Here is a 16,374-nt window from a genome sequence, read left to right as displayed (position 1 = left end):
AGATTTGATTATAAGAAATAAAGCAACTAAATGACAAAACAAACTGGCTAAATTAGCTACTCTAATGATACTCCATATAACTTCTCTTCTTTCTATTAACAGCCCTCAAATTGTTTTTCAGTTCTCTAACTCTCCAGAAGTTATATCCCACACACTTTCAAGCCTTAATCCTTTTCTTGCAAACTTTTTGCCAAATACAAGCGTGGCACAGTATAGAATAAGAGCAAACTTTATTCTATTTTGAAAATGAAATGTTACTGGAAAGGTTCTAATTGAGAATAAAGATTATTAGGAAATGACTTTGTTGAGTCTATTTGAAATAAGAATAAGAAATTAGTCACATTTCAATTTCCTTCTCAAATTAGAATTTTAAAAAATAAATTTCAATTCCACCTAATAGAGATTAGTTGCCCTGCTGAAATGAAGAAAAAAATGCCTGCCTATTACTGATCTTACATTCACCCACCAGACTAAATTGACAGTAAAGATTATCATTATTTTTCTTCCGTAATGAATAAACTAACAAAGTGAAATATTTTAAAGGATCTCTCTACTCATTCTCTCACTGGACAATAGAGAATGGGCAACGTACCATAATCTCGCTTCTAACTTTATTGCACTGCTATAGCTGGTCTCCCAAAGGACTTTGAAATTACAAAATCAAATAAATACTTGTTACATTATTACATCCCTTGATTTGAGAGCATTTACTTCTGTTTGTTATATTTTCCAGCCTGAAATTCTTTTTTTTTTTGAGACCAGTAGAGGGCCATAGCGTCACAGCTCACAACAACCTCAAACTCTTAGGCTTAAATGATTTTCTTGCCTCAGACTCCCAACCAGCTGGGACTACAGGCGCCTGACACAAAGCCCAGCTTTTTTTGTTGTTGTTGCAATTGTCATTGTTTAGCAGCCCTGGGCTGGGCTCAAACCTGCCAGCCTTGGTGTATGTGGCTGGCGCCCTATTCACTGAGCTATGGTTGCCAAGCCCTGAAATTCTTATTACAGACGTAAACTCTCTACTCTCATGACTCTGCCTTTATCTTTCTGATGCATTCATTCATTCATTCGTTTCTTTGTTCATTCAATCATCAAATATTCCTAAAGATATCTATCTTAGTAGTCAAAAGAAATATAGTCCGTGCCTTCAAAAACCTTACAGTCTAGCAAGGAAATTACTTCCTACACAAGTTATCAATATTAAAAAAAAAGTCACTTTTACTTTTTCCTCCATTTCCAGCTACTCCTCAAGTGCTGATGATTCCAAGGTTCCTTGGTTTTTAGCCTTCTAATCCGAAACTTAATGATCACTTATAATCCAAAAAATTCATTGTGTTAAATACAAATACAATCACGCCATCATTTGCTTAAAAATCTGCAGGGACCCTGTATCACCTAAGAGATCAATACCACTCCAAGGATGGCCCACAGGCCACTGTGAGTCTAAGAATTGCCAGCCATTAAGTATTTGTTACTAATCCATGAGGTAAGTATAGAAATTGATTATTTAAACTTTCATAGCAACTGTACAGAATAATTCTATGGTTCAAACTAATTAAAAATTTGGGACTTATATTTCGCTTTTCTATAATTCATTTTTATTGTATTTTATATAACTATTAATTCATGACTGACTAGAAAATTTTTAATGTACTTTTATACATACACAGACAACCCTGATTCTAAACCACACTCTAACTAGTACCCAATAGTGATAAAGGTTAAGTGTTTTAACACAGTATACAAGGCCTGCAAATTCTGGCCCTAGACTTTTCTAGCTCCTCATAGTTTTTATAAATTTACTCTATGTTTCATTTCTTCTGCATGGAATAATCCCTTCTTACTCAACTAGGAAATTAAGGGTTTATTCACAGCCAATGCTCTGTTATCAAATGATTTCAGGCATATTTATATTACTAGACTGTAATATTTTCAATAACTATTTGTCACAATTATCTGTCTTTGCAGGACAAAAACCAAGCTATATACTACTCAGTATCTACAGACCTGTCACAGTGCCAGACAAAAACACAAATTCAACAAATGCTTGATAAACGGCATTAACAAGCTGGTGCCCCAGACAGATGGATTACTCTCCAAGGCAAAGCCGCTTTCTGCCTTAGTCGCTTCTTCCCTCCCTGTGTCCACTTTCTGTGCCGTAGGCCTGCCGGTTGACAAGACTTAGTTGTGCCATTCTGGGCACCCCAGACAGTGCATTCTAACAATCGACTTGGCCTTAAAACCCAAGATGGAAACGAGAAGTTCATTCTACACAGAAAATATGAAAAACATTTTCATCATCCATGTGATTTAGTAACTGCTTTCTAAAGAAAGCAGAAACACTTCCTGATATAACTAGAAAGCATTTATAAAGCATCCCACTTTCATAAGAAGGCCAAATGCGCCGAGTTTTTAAATTATCCCCAACAACTGCAGTTTGGTCTGTAGGACTTCATATTTTGAAACGGCAAAATGGATTATTTGTTATTAACATTTTATATGGACATTTTAATTAACAAATCTCAAAATGTTCTGAGACCATTCACTCATTACTCCGTAAAATAGCTTTCTGGCTGACAAAAATCATGGATTCTCATTTTAAACACAGAAAGGAGGAAACATAACACTTCATATGAAAGTTATGAAATCAATTTGCTAACATAGCCAGCAAGAACCCTCCCTACTGGCACCTACAATATTTGCCATAATAAAGAACTTTCTCCCATAAAGTGCATATCCCCTTTATAGTAATAAAGAATCATACTTACCAGCAAAACACACTTCAGAGTCCAGTCATTCTAAATTCCCACTTACCCCAACAGATGTTTAAACCTGTGTATCTCCCACCTTTCCACACCAAAAGACCAAGCTGCACACTGCTTAGTCTCTAGACTCTGGCATGGTGCCCAACAGCACTGAGCACTCAACAAATGTTTGATCAATGGGATTAGACAGACTAATTAGACTTCCAAAGTTAACCCACTTCCCCTCAACTCTCCTCTGCTACCTCCCTTTCTAATTTCTGTCCTTTAGGTGTGCCAATACAAATTATACTAAGTTTTTCCACTTTGGCACGCCCAAGATAGAAATATTGAAGAGCCCAGAAATATTAAGTTCATAATTAGCTAACACATTAATTCAGAATATAGGGTTCCTTTAAGAATCTGTGTGTCAACTCTGATCCACACACCAGATCCACTTTACTGCTTCTTTTTGAAGCCATAATGGCTCTTTAAAACAAAAAAAGTCTTTTTTAAAACAAAGTCTTAAAGATTTCTGAAGTAGAAAAGGTTCTACCTATTCGGGAGGATTAGAAAAAGCTTTAATGAAGGAGGTAAAGACCAACACTGAAAAGTGAATAGATTTCAGGAAAGTGATATGTGACACAAATAATAATTATTTATTACCACTATTATTATGTAAATGTCAAAGAAACATGTGGGTTATGTGTAAGACAGCTTTGAAGCTCAGGCTAAAAAATGGGGCCACACTGTAGAAGGCTATACTACAGAAGGTCTGGTAGTTAATATAGTTAGCACTAGAAAACCACTTAACGTTTTAGTATACAAATTATGACCACGAAGATACTTGAAAAAATTTGGCAAAAGTGAGTAAGATAGGCTGGGTGTGGTGACTCACACCTGTAATCCTAGCACTTAGAAGGCTGAGCGGGGTGGATTCCCTGAACTCACAGGTTCGAGACCAGCCTGAGCCAGAGTGAGACCTTATCTCTAAAAATAGCCAGGCATTGTGGCGGGTGCCTATAGTCCCAGCTATTTGGGAGGCTGAGACAAGAGGATCACTTGAGCCCAAGAGCTTGAGGTTGCTGTGAGCTGTGATGCCACAGCGCTCTACCAAGGGTGACAATGTGAAACGCTGTCTCAAAATATATATATATATATATATATATATGAATAAGATAGATTGCATAGTACACCTAGTTTTAGTTACCCTCCTTTAGTCCTGACTTTTTAATCCTATTTATAATTTCTCATTTCCTTAATTTGAGCAAGAAATTTTGAATTATTCACTTTTAAAAATATAAGCTACAATAACTTAGTGAAAACAGTCAATTTCATACTCTATCCTATTATGTAAGTCATCCTGAAGAAAATTCTATGGAACTTAATTGCATACATTTTAACCTCTTCTCATACAGACAATAAATTATGTACATGAATCTTTGAGGAAAGACTTTAAAAATCAGTTATAAACTTCATTATATCCTAAACCTGATTCTCCAAAACAACCATTTCTTTGCCCTTTAGAGTCAAAGAAGAGGTATCATGTAAACACAAGTACTTAAATGGGTTTAAATCCTTTCTCTCTCTTTAGTTGTGCATCAGGACAAGTCACTTAACCATCTGTGCCCAGTTTCTTGATCTATAATACTGGAATAATGAGAGGGACCACCTCCAGGGATGTTGTGAAAACTGAACAAGTTAATTTATCTAACTTCCAACCCTCTAAGTATTCAACTCAGTCCGTCAACTTCTATCTATATTTATGCCCATGATGAATTCACACAGTATCATGAATTTAAGTATCATCTATATCAGCGGTTCTCAACTTGTGGGTTGAACTGTATTAAAGGGCCGCAGCATTAGAAGGCTGAGAACCACTGATCTATATGCTAATAACTCCCCTATTTTATATCCAGCCCAGGATCCTCCCAACTCCCAACCGTCCAACTGCCTACTTGATATTTACACTGGTTCTACCTCTAAAAGGCATCTTAACTCTATATATCCAAACAGGATTGCTCATCTTTACCTAAAAACCTACTCTTCCTCTTTCTTCCATAATTCAAATAATAGTTACTTTATTCTTATTCAAGCTAAAATCCTTGGGGTCCTCTTAGTGTCCTTTCTTTATCACGTTTCCTACCCACCTTCCACCTAAACCATCGTAAAAATCCTGTCAGCTCTCCTTTCACAATATTTACAAAAAGACATTTATACATATACAAAACACAATTAAACGGTTCTTAATAGAGAAGTCAGGATGGTCCAGTCAAAATTTTATTTTGTGCTCAAAACCTTTTAATAGCTCCTCATCTTAGTCAGAATAAAATCTCCCTGCCTTGCTATGACTTTCAAAGCTTCATGTTTCTAGCTTCCCAGAGTTTCCCCAACCTCCATCTCTTCCTTCCCTCTCTCCTTCATTCCTCTCCAGCAACACTGGCCTCCATGCTGTTGTTCCTGCACAGCAGACGTGTTCTCATCTTTGGGCTTTTAAATTTTATTTTCCCTATGCCTGAAGTGCTCTTCACTCAGATACACAATCACTACTTCACTTACTTTGAGTCTTTTTTTTTTTTTTTTTTTAATGAGACAGAGTCTTATGCTGTAGCACGGGGTAGAGTGCTGTGGCATAATAGCTCACAGCAGCCTCAGTATCTTGGGCTCAAGATATCCCCTTGCCTCAACCTCCCAAGAAGCTGGAACTCCAGGCACCTGACACACGCCCAGCTAGTGTTCTATTTTCAGTAGAGACAGGGTCTTGCTCTTGCTCAGGCTGATCCTGACTCCTGAGCTCAAGTAATCTACCCTCCTTGGCCTCCCAGAGTGCAAAGATTACAGATGTGAGCTGAGCTACCACACCTAGCTGTTAATGCCACATTTTCAATGAGAACTGACCTGTATGCCCTATACCACAACCCACCCATTGCTCAAAACCCCCAGTACCCTGATATAGAATGTATAATTTTCTAGTATGCTATATAATTTATTTATTTATTAGTTTTATCATTTGTTTTTCCTCTATCCCTTCCCAAATGAAAGTTCCATGCAGGCAGGTATTTTTATCTGTTTTGCTCACTAATGGATAATTAAATCATAGAACAAAGTGATTGGTTTTATAATAGATACCTAATTCAAGACTCTCATTCTGTAGAAGAAGAATTTAAGGACCAATTTTACTTGAATAAGATCAAATAGTCAGTAAGCAGCGAAGTCTAGAATGAAAGTAGGTCTCCTTGGTCATAACCCTAAGCTTTTTTCCACCAAGGCACACTGGTAAAATGTAATAGAATGCTTTTTTAAATTTAAAAAAAAAAATAAATAGAATAAATTTTTTAAAAGAATAAATAGAATAAATTTTTAAAAAAGAATAAAATAGAATAAATTTTTAAAACAAGCAAACAAATAATATACATACAGACAAACACACACAGATACAGGAACATTAAAATGCTCCCTGCAGAGTAGGGGTGTCGTACAAGGTAATCACCGGCCTGCAAACAGGCTTTCTCACTTACCTCTTCTCCAGATTTTTTTGATATCTGTGTTACAGTTTCTTTGAATTTATTTGCCTTTTCTAGTTGAGATTTAAGCTGTTCAGCTAATTCCTTCAAAAACAAAAACAAGTAAAAATTGATACATGTAGCTTCAGTCTTTACTACAGAGTATTTCAAATTTATAGAACAGAAGGAAAACTAGCACAGCTAACTCCCATGCAGCCACCATCTAATCTCAGTGACCTACTCTAGAGGCTTAGGATGTTCCTTTTTAATGAATTTTTCCCAGTTATAAACTTCTAAAAAATCCATAACATTTGTTTATGCTCTTAAGGTAAATAATTACAAAGACATATATTTTGGGTGGGTAGGGGAGACGTAAGAAATACATAATCTTAAGAATGACATTTTTATAATTCCTTAGATATTAGAAACTTCCAATACTTACAACTTTAGTTATTTATAACAAGGCAACCGACACTGATTTAAAACATTACTATCTTTATTGTTAAGTAATTTAGATTGAAATTCTGAATATATTTCAATTTTGCTGTAGGAAATCGATGGAAATTTATGTAATATAAAACAACTATCATATAAAGCAATAAGCCATAAAGTAATAAATTAAACACACAGACTGATGTGACAGGAGAAGACCAGCGGGCTCCCTGCAGCGGTTCCAGGGACACAGGGACACAGACTCTAAACTCTTATCTAGGTGACTTCTCTTTCATTATTTTAACCAATTCCTCTGAACTTTCAAAACTCAAACTTCACATTCTTACAATCATTATTATTGTTGGTTTATCTCTCTTATCAACTTCTAAGGTGAATCAAAAGTGTTACCCAGGACCAGATTCAAAGAGATAGAACAGCAAATGTAAGATATGCCTTTTATCAGACAAACTAATAAAAACAGAAATATCTTGTTTGGCTACCATTTGTTCTACTAAAGAGTACTGTACTGACAGTATACCAAACTGGAAGGCTGTTTAAAGATCACTTATATGTGGGTTTGAGACAGGGGGACACATTTGAACACGACTGCAACTATTCTCTTCATCTGACTGTGCTGGTCTGCCACGTGCCCTTTGATCCATACACCTTCTTGTATATAATTTTAACAGGCATGTGACAATAAATGAATGAATGAATGCATGCTGCTCTTACAAAATCATCCCTATTTCTATTCATTCTGAGGTAAATCACTTTTAACTCAAACATTACGACAAGAATTAAGGAAGTTAGCCAGTACGAAGTAGCTGACATAGTATCAAGCACAAAAACATTTCCTTAAAACTTGAATAAATGACTGAATCATCTTTTTTAAACGCTCATTTTTTTCTAGGATTCCTCAATAAAATGATTTAGGAAAGTAATAAGCATTTTTAATAACATGACTAAAAACGGGGAAAAAAATGACACCTTCCTCTCGCTTCAAAGAGGCCTACTGAGAAATGCAAGAAAAAAGCAAATAGCAGAGTAAAAAAGAAATTTAAAAGCACATAGTTCCCTAAGATCTTAACTTTCAGATATAAGAAAGAAGGGAGATCATTTATTTAGAAGTAGGCAGATAGTACTGTTCTTAGAAACATCTAAGAGTTTCTTTAAGAAATCAATAAGCAGCGGTAATCTCTGCAGTGTGCTACATCCACATTGCTGAGGAGCTCCTAAAATCACTCATAAGAAGTTAAATATTTAATCATTGGTCTCCAAAGAACAACATCTAGGAGTCTTACCATATTCCCCATCATCTCTGCCTTGATAATCCTGGCTCCCAACTTGTTCTTCTCATCAACGCTCAGGATGTGGACAGACCCATCTTCTGGACCACTGGTAGACCAGGATAGTTACCAGCATATGAAATATATAAACAGTGCAGTACCAACATTACGACTCAAATGTTATTTTAAATGAGCTCAACAAAACATTCACCACCAACAGAAGACCATGATTTTAATACATAAGAACTAATACATAAGAATTAACCTCAATGTATCAATAGTTTAAGGTCAGTTTTTACCTCAAAGTTTTTTTTAAAGAAAAAAACTTCAAAAGGGAGTAATAAAGAAAATTTGCACGCAGACTGTAAATAACCTGTCATAATTTCAAATATAAAGGAGATATCCATGATATCAGTTTTCCTGAATTCATAAATTTTACAATACTTTATTAAAATTAACCTTAACCATATTTTCTATAAAATCTAGTTCTCCACATCAAAACTTGACCTAATAACAACTTTAAAAAAAAGTTAATCTTAAATAGTTAATTCTTCTGGCATAAAAATATAGAAATCATTTAACAGATAGTATTTGAATATATTTTAAAGATAATCTTTACGAAAAAATCTTCAACAATCATTTCTTCTCATATTGGTGAAAAGAAACGCCAATTGGTGTTTAGACTAGGCTAAAATATTTGATGCAAAGCATCGAGAGAAAGTTACACATCTTCATTCCCCTCACGTTCTTTCGGTCTACGGGTTCAAACTCAGCCCTGGCCAAAAACTGCAAACAAAAGTCTACATTTTAAAAAGCAAACAACACAAGCAGTCCGGGCACTGCTCTCATACGCAGGAGACCGTTATCACCTTTTGTGTTCTTCTGTGGGGAGAGTCATTACTTACATCACCAGCTGCATTTTTTCACATGGAAACTATTTTTTAATTTCTTTTCAAATTAAATTCTGAGGAACATGTCATTTTTATTGTATTATAAATGTAATTTATTTGAATTTCAGACAACCCAGTCACATCTCTATTTTACTTACTAATCAACACAACTTTCTTAGTTTGCATTCTTTCCCATTCAGTTGTACTTCCAAAATTATCTGCTTTGAAAATGTTATGTTTCTGTACATTATGTAGAAATTTTAGATATTAAATTTTTACATGTATATATAATGCAAAATAAATAACCTCTGTTATTCTCCTCCTAAAGAACATCAGTGCAACTATCCCCTAGAAGAGTCAGCTTGCTCCAAACTCTACCTCTCAAACTCCCATTCCTAAGTAAGAAACTTCTTCCCTGCTTTTTCTTCTGCCTTTCGTACCTGACCAAGATTTTCTTGCCAATAAAGTTATGTTTCGTTCATCCATTTTTCATCTCAACACCAGCCAACAGAAAAAATAAAGAACTGATGAAAGCTTCTTTAGGATAAGAAGGTGATATCCCCCAATATTTCTACAAACCCTTCCCTGTCACTCCAACAGATGTTTACTAAACGCCAGATATGGAACAAGTCTACACAAGATCTTTTGAGTTCATCATTCAAACAGTAAGCCATCCTATAAGCAAGCTTAAGTTTGAAGATCAGCAGAACAAAAGACAAAGCCATCCACCAAGTCATCGCCTTCTTTTTGAGGAGAAAAGTTTGGGGGCTGTTAACACAAACTCCTTTATACATGCCAACATGGCAACAGATCCACACCTACCAATAGATATGTGTAAAAATAAAAGCATAAATACCTAAAAACAGACTTCTCACAGTTCTAATGTAAGCTTTTCATGAAGAACTGAAAGTTTTTACTTTAATAATACCAATCATGACCTTGCACCTTCCTTACCAAAAATCATGACCTTGCAAACTCCTTACCGAAGGAGTTTGCAGTGAGACTGACACGGGTTTGAGTCCAGACTCTGCCATGGTACTAGCTTTCTGAGATTGGGCAAGTAGCTGAAGCTATAAAATCAAGAAAATGATTAATACCCAAACTCACATTATCACAATTAAAGGCAGAAATGTGTAACATGCAATTACAATAATGTAATAAAATTCTAAACACTGCATCTAACCAGATGCTCGATAATCATTAGTTCCCTTTGCTACTTGAAAGCTGATCACTGAGTCAGAGCAAAATGCTCCAATCAGTCCTGCATTCACCATGCTCGAAATCCAATAGTCAAGTCTTCAAAAAGGTTAAAAAGCAAAATGTCTAGAGCTGGTACACAGATAAGTAGTAACCAAATCCTTGCAACGGGCCACAGAATTTGAAAGCCTCATCACTGCCCCCAGATGTAACTCAAGCCTCTATCGCCTTTTCGACATTACTCCTGTGGTTCAAGACTCCTTGCCTCTCAACTGCAGCCTCCTGACCAGTGTATCTGCCTCAAATCTGTCCCATTTCACAATCTATCCTTCATACTGCCTCTGGAATCTCTTTAAAATGTGAACATGGGCAGCACCTGTGGCTAAGTGGGTAGGGCACCAGCCCCATATACTGACGGTGGCGAGTTTGAGCCTAGGCCCAGCCAAACTGCAACAAAAAATAGCTGGGCACTGTGGCAGGTGCCTGTAGTTCCAGCTACTCGGGAAGCTGAGGCAAGAGGATCGCCTAAGCCCAGGGGTTGAAGGTTGCTGTGAGCTGTGACGCCAGGGCACTCTACTGAGGGCAACAAAGTGAAACTGTCTCAAAAAATAAAATAAAGAGATAAAATGTGAACATGCTCTATTTAAAATGCTTGAGATACTTCTTTCCTATCATTCATAAAATACTGTCCAACTTGTACACATGACAAGCTGTACAAGGCAGCACTTGGAGTATCTGCCTACTCACGTTCCTTTTTTAATACTTTGTTTTTAATTATTATGAGTACATAATAGTCATATATCTTCATAGGACTGCCTACCCATTTCCCTCCCACTCAGCCATATGCATACATCATCCAGAGGGCAGTGTATGGTAAACACTCTACCAGGATTCAGAGGTAAAAAGACTAGAACGAGAAGTACCTTGTCCTCGGAAGCTGCCGCTTCCCACGCCCCAGAGCACCACTGCAAATGCTCAGCCACACCACACTCTCCCGTCTCCATGGTCTTCTCTCCAAGTTGGTTGCCCTTTTCCATTTACAGCCTAAAAGTTTAATCCTTCAAAACCTCACAACTTTCCCTATACAACTTTGTTGTTCTCCCTAAGCTAATCCCAGGAAAGCTCAATACCTCTTTTTGGGTGTGACTACTGTTAGTATTAAGTATCTGTATTTATAGAGATGGTCCCTGAGACACAATTGTTCAACTTGCAACTTCTCAACTTTATGATGGTGTGAAAGTGATAAACATTCAGTAGAAATTGTATTTCAGTACCTATACAATCATTTTGTTTTTCACTTTCAGTACAGCACTCAGTAAGTTACATGAAATATTCAACAATTCGTTATCAAATAGGCTTTCACGATTTTGTAATTCTATGCTAACCTAAGTGTTCTGAGCACATTTAAGGAAGTGTTAGGCTAAGCTATGATGTTCAGCAGGTTAGGTATATTAAAGGCACTTTGGACTTAGCATATTTTCAATTTACAATGGGTTCACTGAGATGCAATCCCACTGTAAGGAGAGGAGCAACTATTCCTGTAAGTTTCATGACATTTCTGTGCATATTTTTTCACTAATCTGTATTACTGCCTCTTCTGTATTATTAGTTCCTTGAAGGCAGACAAATGTCATTATTTCTTATACAACTAGGAAATAGAAACATTCAGTAAATATGAGTAGGAAAAAGACTTCATCAAAGGCCAACTTAAGCTCCCAGGGACACCTCCTATGCAAAAATAATCTCCCCTTATTACACTAGTCCAGAGAGTTTTTCAAATCCCAATGAGTGTAAAACAAGTCTGTGTCTCATCTAAGAATGACTTGCGTGAAATACAATGTACACGTGGACAAATAATTTTAGGGCACTTTTCTTCCAAAAGTATGCCAAAATTTTGGGATGAAAACAAGCTAATACTAATAATGGTCATAACAATGAGATAACATTTCAATTTTGTGAGCTGCGTGTAAACAAATTGTCACATCACTTTTTTTGTTTCCTGAAGCTACCAAACTCACTGGTGCCCATATGTAGACCAAGAGGATTACCAATATTCTGGAGATCATATATAAACTCCACTGCCATTCACAATCTGCCGCCACACCTTCCTTTTAACTTCTCCACCCAGGGCTAATCCTCCCCTTCTACCGTAGGAGTAAAGTGGATCCTGAGTCCACTCACACTGACTTGGAGGATCTCGCTCAACTGTCCCATCTATCATCTCTCTGTATGTTTTCCTCCTTCTATGTATGAATCTGACTCTTTTCCACTGAATATAAACATGTTCAAGTATCTCCAACTTGAATGAATAAAGAAAACTGAGGGAATAAGAGAGGTATTTCATTTAATCTTCTCTCCCACAAGTAACTTCTATCTCCACCATTCCTTTGAGCATAATTTAATCTACTGAAATACGGCTTCTACAACAAAAATACACTATTCACGTCTGGTGCTGTCCGTCCAAAGGGCATCTCTTTTTCATTTTACTTTCCCCTCTCCTTCGATTCTCAGGATACAAGCTTATTGAATCAACCAAGGAAGAGCAACAGCGAAGTCCATCCAAAAAAGCCCACAGTTTCAAGAAGGTAAGTGAAATTTCAAACGACCTTTAAAAGAGGTGGCTTCCACTCTCATGAAACGTAATTCTCCACGCAAATCATCTTTTGAGTATTTTCTAACAGGAATTGTTTATTAATAGATAGAAAGTAGATGATGATAAGGGAAAGGCTACACAGAATTATTAATATCTCTTATACTAGTAATTTCAATATTAACTGTTATTCCAAAACACTTAATATGACAGTAATACGTGTCAAGTAAAAACATTAAAATGACAGCTGGGCACAAAATGACTGAAGGATATATTATAGTGTTTTATTTTGTTTATGCTGCAACAAAGACACTGCAGCAAAAAAGCAGGGAACAGATTCTTCCTCTCTACACGTTTATACCGAGCAGATGCTTTGAAAGAAACATCACGACACCTGCAATTATCCTACAAAAAGAAAAAAGTACAAGCATTTCTCAACTACCAGGATTACTGCTATATTTCAGAAGTCCTCTTTAGAATTAATTTCTAAGAAGCAAATCCTGCTTTCCCAGTAAAATGTACTCTCTTTAAAACATACGCACACCTCTGAGGAAGAAGTGATTAAAAGGGCGCCAGCCTGATGACGTTTCAAAAACCTAGAGTATGCTGCAATTAATCACGTGTCACACACCAACGTTTCCGTTGATGACACACCAGATATATAACAGCGGCCCCTGAAATTATAATACCGTATTTTTACGGTGCCTTTCCTATGTTTTGATATGCCTGATGCACACGTACTTATCACTGTGTTATAAACTGCCCCCAGTTTTCAGGACAGTAACATGCTCCTGCTTCTGGCCTCGGTGCAGTCAGCTGCAGCATGGCGGCTTGTGTGGGTGACTCTGTGAGGTGCACACAACCATGTCGCTGCCTAACGACAATTTCTTAGAACGTAGCCCCACTGTTAAGCAACACATACTGTATTATATAATTTCTCCTGCCGGCAGTGTTCACAGATCCCACTTAATTATTCTTTTCTTACCACTTGCTCCCTGATTTGGTCCCTCACCTAAGGATCTCATGACTACATTCAGAGCCTTCACAACCTGGCATCCTTCTGTTGCCCTTCTGGGCTAACAAAAACAAACTCTGCCAAGAATGACACCAAAAGATTAAAATACTTTACAAAATAAGTTAGTTTCTGGTATTGAATTTATAGAATATAAGCCTATCACAGCAATTTCTGTTTATGTAACATACTACTCTAGGTTTCAAATTCCTAAAAGTACTTAGCCAGCAAAAGAAAAACATACACAAAAGCACATTTCATCTCTAACACTAATAAGCTTAAAGTTCTTAACCACAGAGGCCCCTGCTGGTGGATTCTTTTTGCTAGTTAAGATCATCACAAAGCCTAAAAAAAACAAGAAAAAAATAATGAAAAATCTTATCACATTAAGGAAAGAATGAAAGAATGGATAAAAAAAGAAGGAGGAACAGGGAAAATTAAATATGAACTATTTTATTACATGACAAATACAAAGAATTCTCACAAATAAAGGACCACTCAAAAAGTAGGCAAAACATGTGACTAGTTACCAAAAAAGTAACACTTACAAAAATATGACCAATTTCCTCCATACTAAAAGAAATAGAAAACAAAGAATCTGTTTCTCAGCTACATACGTGGCAAAGATTTGTTAAAAGCTCAGTAATGCTACTGGCAAGGAGAAAGTCGTTCTCATGTTTGACTGTAAGAGAGCAAATGGGTTAATACCACAAAATCTATAAAAAGGGCATGTTCTCTTTGGCCTGGCAATTCCACTCCTTGGCAATAACTTTACCATTATATGTGCATAGTGTTTAAAGAGACACATAAAAGCTTTACTGTAGGCTTGGGGCCCATAGCTCAGCAGCTAGGGTGCCGGTTCGAACCCAGCCCAGGTCTGCCAAACAACAATGACAACCACAACAAATAGCCAGGTGTTGTGGGGGCCCTGTAGTCCCAGCTACTTAGGAAGCTGAGGCAAGAGAATCGCTTAAGCCCAAGAGTTTGAGGTTGCTGTGAGCTGTGATGCCACAGCACTCTACCAAGGGCAACATAGTGAGACTCTGTCTCAAAAAAAAAAAAAAAAACTTCTCTGCAGCACTGTTTGTAAGAGCAACAACCTAGCAAGAACCAAAATCCATCCATAGGAGACTTGTAAAAAATATTAGGCTATACCTAACTTTTATAACAGAATATTAAAAAGCCTTTAAAATCAAAAAGGGAAGTACATACATGCTCACATGAAAAGATCTTTAAGATATGTTGACTGGAAAAAACATTCAGAACAGTATACACATCATAAAGTTATTTAACATACGCACATTATCTATATGTAATTTCATATATTAGGGTAAATATACATATTACACATATTCAAGTGCACTTTAAAAAGTCTGAAAAGACATCATCAACATTGTCCACCTGGCGAGTGGGTTCGGGTTGGGCCGACAATGTCGGAGACTCTTCCTTTTGATACCTTCTATTTGAGTTTTATGTTCTTGCTTTGTACTCTTCAGTCTGTACTGTTTAAATCTTATACAGTTACATTATTATTCACATGATTTCAAATGGCTTAATGTTTCACAAAATAATATGAAGGTAAAAGCAACAAAGGTAAACATACATAAACCATAAACATAGAGAAATAAAGCCAATTTCACTATTTTCCAATCATTACATATTAGAGAAAGATATTAGTTGTTCCAACTTTTCCGGAGTCTGGCAAACTGACCTATGTACACTCCAGTTTCCATTTTAGAACAGACAAGGGGTATTTTCTAGTCTTCAACTGAAAATTCTTGACTTCCTATTGTTTATGTATCTTTTTTTCTCTCTCTTTTACCTCTAGTCAACTTTTCTCATATTCTATCTAAATTACTCTCACAAAAGGTATCAATAACTTTTCCATAATTATTATATAACAGAGTTTTTCTTACAAAGCCAACTGTGGGTCTCCTTTCAACCTTATTTGAAAGCATGCTAAAAAAGGCAATGAAAGACATGAAATCAATCTACGCTCTCCAAACACCTGCCTATATTATAGTATTAATAGCAACAACAATAGCTAAGATTTACAGAATACATACTCTGTGTCAGATAACATTCTAAGTTTTTCATGCTAGATGCAGTGGCTCACACCTATAATCCTAGCACTCTGGGAGGCTGAGCTGGGTGGACTTTCTGAGCTTAGGAGTTCAAGACCAGCCTGAGCAAGAACAAGATCCCACCTCTAAAAATAGCCAGGCATTGTGGCAGGCACCTGTAGTCCCAGCTACTCAGGGGGCTAAGGCAAGAGAATTGTTTAAGCCCAGGAGTTTGAGGTTGCTGTGAGCTATGATGCTACAGCACTCTACCAAGAGTGACAAAGTAAGATTCTGTCTCAAATATATAAATATTTTCCTATATATTTAATTCACAACAATCTCATAAAGTAAACATGTTAATATCCCTGTTTTAAGATAAGGAAACTAAAGCACAGAGAGATCAGTATCAACTCTTGTGAAAAGCAATAGACCTAGGAAATGGTTACATGTTACATACAAGCTTGCCTAATAAAATACATGATACCCAGTCAAACTTAAATTTCAGGTAAACAAGAAATTTTTTTAGCATAAGTTTGCCCAAATATTGCAAGACAGTTACTATTTTTTATTTAAAAATCTGAAACCTCACTTAAGTCAAGTCACATCATGCAAGTCACACCCTCAGTTCTCTAGTTTCTCTCAACTGCAACATGCATGTGT

At 36.4% G+C, this 16,374-nt stretch overlaps 1 protein-coding gene across 2 annotated transcripts in view; it reads right to left on the bottom strand.

The window, feature by feature from the left end:
- Positions 1 to 16,374, bottom strand: part of CWF19L2 (CWF19 like 2, cell cycle control (S. pombe)) — a 123,507-nt gene that overhangs the window by 72,173 nt on the left and 34,960 nt on the right. For both annotated transcript variants that reach the window (XM_003802944.3, XM_023508713.1), the window contains exons 8-9: positions 7,978 to 8,071; positions 6,260 to 6,349 (exon numbers count right to left, since the gene is read on the bottom strand). In XM_003802944.3, coding sequence (XP_003802992.1) covers positions 6,260 to 6,349; positions 7,978 to 8,071 — 184 coding nt within the window. The remainder of the gene's footprint in view (positions 1 to 6,259; positions 6,350 to 7,977; positions 8,072 to 16,374) is intronic.

The sequence above is a fragment of the Otolemur garnettii genome, unplaced genomic scaffold (assembly GCF_000181295.1).
Source record: "Otolemur garnettii isolate 467f Iridium unplaced genomic scaffold, OtoGar3 scaffold00266, whole genome shotgun sequence".
Taxonomy (NCBI): domain Eukaryota; kingdom Metazoa; phylum Chordata; class Mammalia; order Primates; family Galagidae; genus Otolemur; species Otolemur garnettii.
The sequence above is the reverse complement of the archived record's forward strand: the minus strand, read 5'-3'. Positions and strand labels throughout refer to the sequence as shown.